This window comes from Plasmopara halstedii (assembly GCF_900000015.1).
Source record: "Plasmopara halstedii genome assembly, contig: Scaffold_2695, whole genome shotgun sequence".
Taxonomy (NCBI): domain Eukaryota; phylum Oomycota; class Peronosporomycetes; order Peronosporales; family Peronosporaceae; genus Plasmopara; species Plasmopara halstedii.
In genome coordinates this window covers 23926-26945 of record NW_020189601.1, presented here as the reverse complement: position 1 = coordinate 26945, position 3020 = coordinate 23926, and the positions used below count along the sequence as shown (strand labels likewise).

At 48.5% G+C, this 3020-nt stretch overlaps 1 protein-coding gene across 1 annotated transcript; it reads left to right on the top strand.

The window, feature by feature from the left end:
* Positions 1-19: 19 nt before the first annotated feature.
* On the top strand, positions 20-2728 carry PHALS_04857 (histidine-trna ligase; the record flags this gene model as incomplete). Its single annotated transcript, XM_024718710.1, has 2 exons — positions 20-2530; positions 2714-2728. 2 exons carry the CDS (start codon positions 20-22, stop codon positions 2726-2728), a joined length of 2526 nt encoding a protein of 841 aa, XP_024584082.1.
* Positions 2729-3020: the final 292 nt, after the last annotated feature.

Below are 3020 nucleotides of genomic sequence, written 5' to 3'. Positions count from 1 at the left end.
TGCCAATTGCCCACAAGTGATGACTTCAGAGCGTGTGGTGATCGGTGCTGGCCGCCTCTCGGTGGCAGACGTTTGTACTATAGCTGCATTAGGCGCATCTGTTACTCTTGACGTAAACCTTGAGACACCGCTCGCGGCGACCCCTTTCACGCTGCAACTTGTCTCCGCCCCCAGCCCCATCTCCGATTCGCCAGCCGTGCGTCGTGCTGTGCTTGTGCTTTTGCTTCACCGCCTGCTACGAATTGGATCAATCCAAAATGCCCAATATGTGGCAACGCTATTAAATGATCGTGACAAGACACCTGACCAAATTGCCTCCGTGAATCTACCCATGAGTATTTTGCCGGTAGAGCAGTCGAACATTACTAATATCCCGCTTGAGCTGCTAGCTGAGGCGTCTTTAGTAGTCGGTGGAGCCCGTGCATTGCTTCCTCTGGCTGATGCTGTTGCTGCCATCACGTGTGAGACGCTGCGTGTCGATTTAGCCGCATTTGATGCTGACTTTGTGGATTTGATCCGTCCACATCGTGGCATTGTGACCTCGGCGCAAAACCTTCGACTGATGCTGGATGGATCCAAGTACGTTAATAGCAGTAAGGAGGATGTGACCGCTGCTACTGCCGTGCGTTGTATCCCGCAGTACCACGGCCCTGCCCGTGACGCCGTATTAGGCGCCTATAAGGTCGTGGAGACCGAAATGAATAGTGCTTTGGGCTACTGTACTGCAACCAAACGTGCTAATGCAGGCATTCATCCGCAAGCATTAAAGACGGTGCTATCAGCCACGAAAGAGGCGCTTCACGTGCTGCTACAGGGAAGCGTTGACCGCTCGTCTGTCATGGGCCGCAAGATTCCGGACGCCTTTTTGACAGAAAATGCTATTGATCTCATTCATGCCACTTTGGATGCTCTCTCGCGCGAGCTCGTGCCATCACTGAGTTTTTTTGAGGAGGAAGAAGCGCAAATTAAAGTGCGTGAGGCAGAAAAGAGCGCAAAGGTTCAGGAGGCAGCAGCTAAGGCTGCAGCTGCAGCTGCTTTAGAGGATGAAAAGCTTGCCGCTATGCCAGAGGCGCAACGTATCAAGATTCTTGAAAAACGTCGCAAGAAACTAGAAAAGCAGCAAGAAAAGATGAATGCAAAAAAATCTGGAAGGGATGAGCTCAAGCTTGGTCTTGGAAGTCAGGCAGTGCGTCAGTACCTTATGGGTCTAGACAACTGGCAGACTGGTGTAAAGGGGTCGGCCTTTGACTTGCGCACCTCAAGTTTGGCTCAGTTCTTGGACGATCTCTTTATGCGTTTGGGGAGTGGGGGAGCTCGTCGAAAACCTAAGATCGCCAAAGGATCACAAGACTTCTTGCCACACCAAATGGCTTTGCGTGAAAAGATTTTCAATAAGATTCGGATGGTCTTTAAGCGTCACGCTGGTGTTGAGATTGAAACGCCCGTTTTCGAGTTAAAAGAAACGCTTACAGGCAAATACGGCGAGGATAGTAAGCTTATTTATGACCTGGCTGACCAAGGTGGTGAGTTGCTGGCGTTGCGATACGATCTGACTGTTCCATTTGCTCGATTTATGGCCATGCATAATCCTGGCAACATTAAACGCTATCACATTGCTCGCGTATATCGTCGTGACAATCCACAGATGGCCCGCGGTCGTTTTCGTGAATTTTATCAATGTGACTTTGATATTGCTGGTACCTATGCATCTATGCTTCCTGACGCTGAAGTGCTGTCTATCGGGATTGAAGTACTGCAGCAATTTCCAGAGCTTGGCCCTGTTAAGGTCAAACTGAGTCACCGTTTGTTACTGGATGCCATCCTCTCAATCTGCGGTGTACCCTCAAACAAGTTTTTCACGACATGCAGTGCTATCGACAAGCTGGACAAGGAACCATGGAGTGTTGTGCGCCGTGAAATGGTGGAAGAAAAGGACATTCCTGAAGATGTTGCCGATCGCATCGAGCCGTTTGTATGCAAAGTGGGCTCGCCACGCGAGTTGCACGCGCAGCTTTCCCAAAATAAAATGTTTGGTGACAATGTCAATGCTAGCCGTGCAATGAATGACTTGGCATTGCTCTTTGATCACCTCGAAGCCATGAGTGTACTGGAGTTTGTTTCCTTGGATTTGAGTCTTGCTCGGGGTCTGGACTATTATACGGGTCTAATTTACGAATTTGTGCTAACGAGCCCGGAGCACCACGTTGGCTCTATTGCTGCTGGAGGCCGCTACGATAACTTAGTGGGAATGTTTTCGGCTACGGACCAACATATTCCATGTGTGGGTATAAGTCTTGGAATTGAGCGCATCTTCGGGATTCTTCAAGCCCACGCTGAAAAGCAATCTGCAAAGTCCACTGCTCCATCGCAGGTATTAGTTGCCTCAACGAGTAGCGACTTGATGATGCCGCGACTGGAGTTGTGTAAGCAACTATGGCTTGCAAATATTTCCGCTGAGGTGATGCAGACAGAAAATCCCAAGTTCATAAAGCAACTTCACTACGCTCTTGAGCGCGGTACTCCATTCATGGTAATTATTGGTGGTGATGAACTAGCTAAAGGCATTGTCAAAGTCAAAGATATAGAGTCAAAGGAAGAAGTTACTGTGGCGCGCTCTGAGCTAGTCGCCGAACTTCTGCGTCGTGGTTGTCCTACCACTAGCTCACTTAGCATTTGAGGCAATACTGTAATCCATCTCTGAATCTTGTTTCAGGAAGTCAAATTGTGATACTTACGCTTCTTCAAAGTAGAATAATGTTTTACCATATTTGACATTACGGATTTTCCCGATTAGCCCTCAAAAATAACTTACAATATCCGCTACCCCGCTATAATGACTTCAGATGACCTGACAAAAATCAAGGACGAATAGTATGGACGATTGACACCACAGAAATTTCAACATTTCATTTTGTCATCGTTTTGTGGCACCCTGCCACCTCTGACAGGTATGGCGGAACGGCGCAACACCATTCCGATGTGGCGAAAGTTATTGAAGAACATGGCGGGCGTGAGCCCAA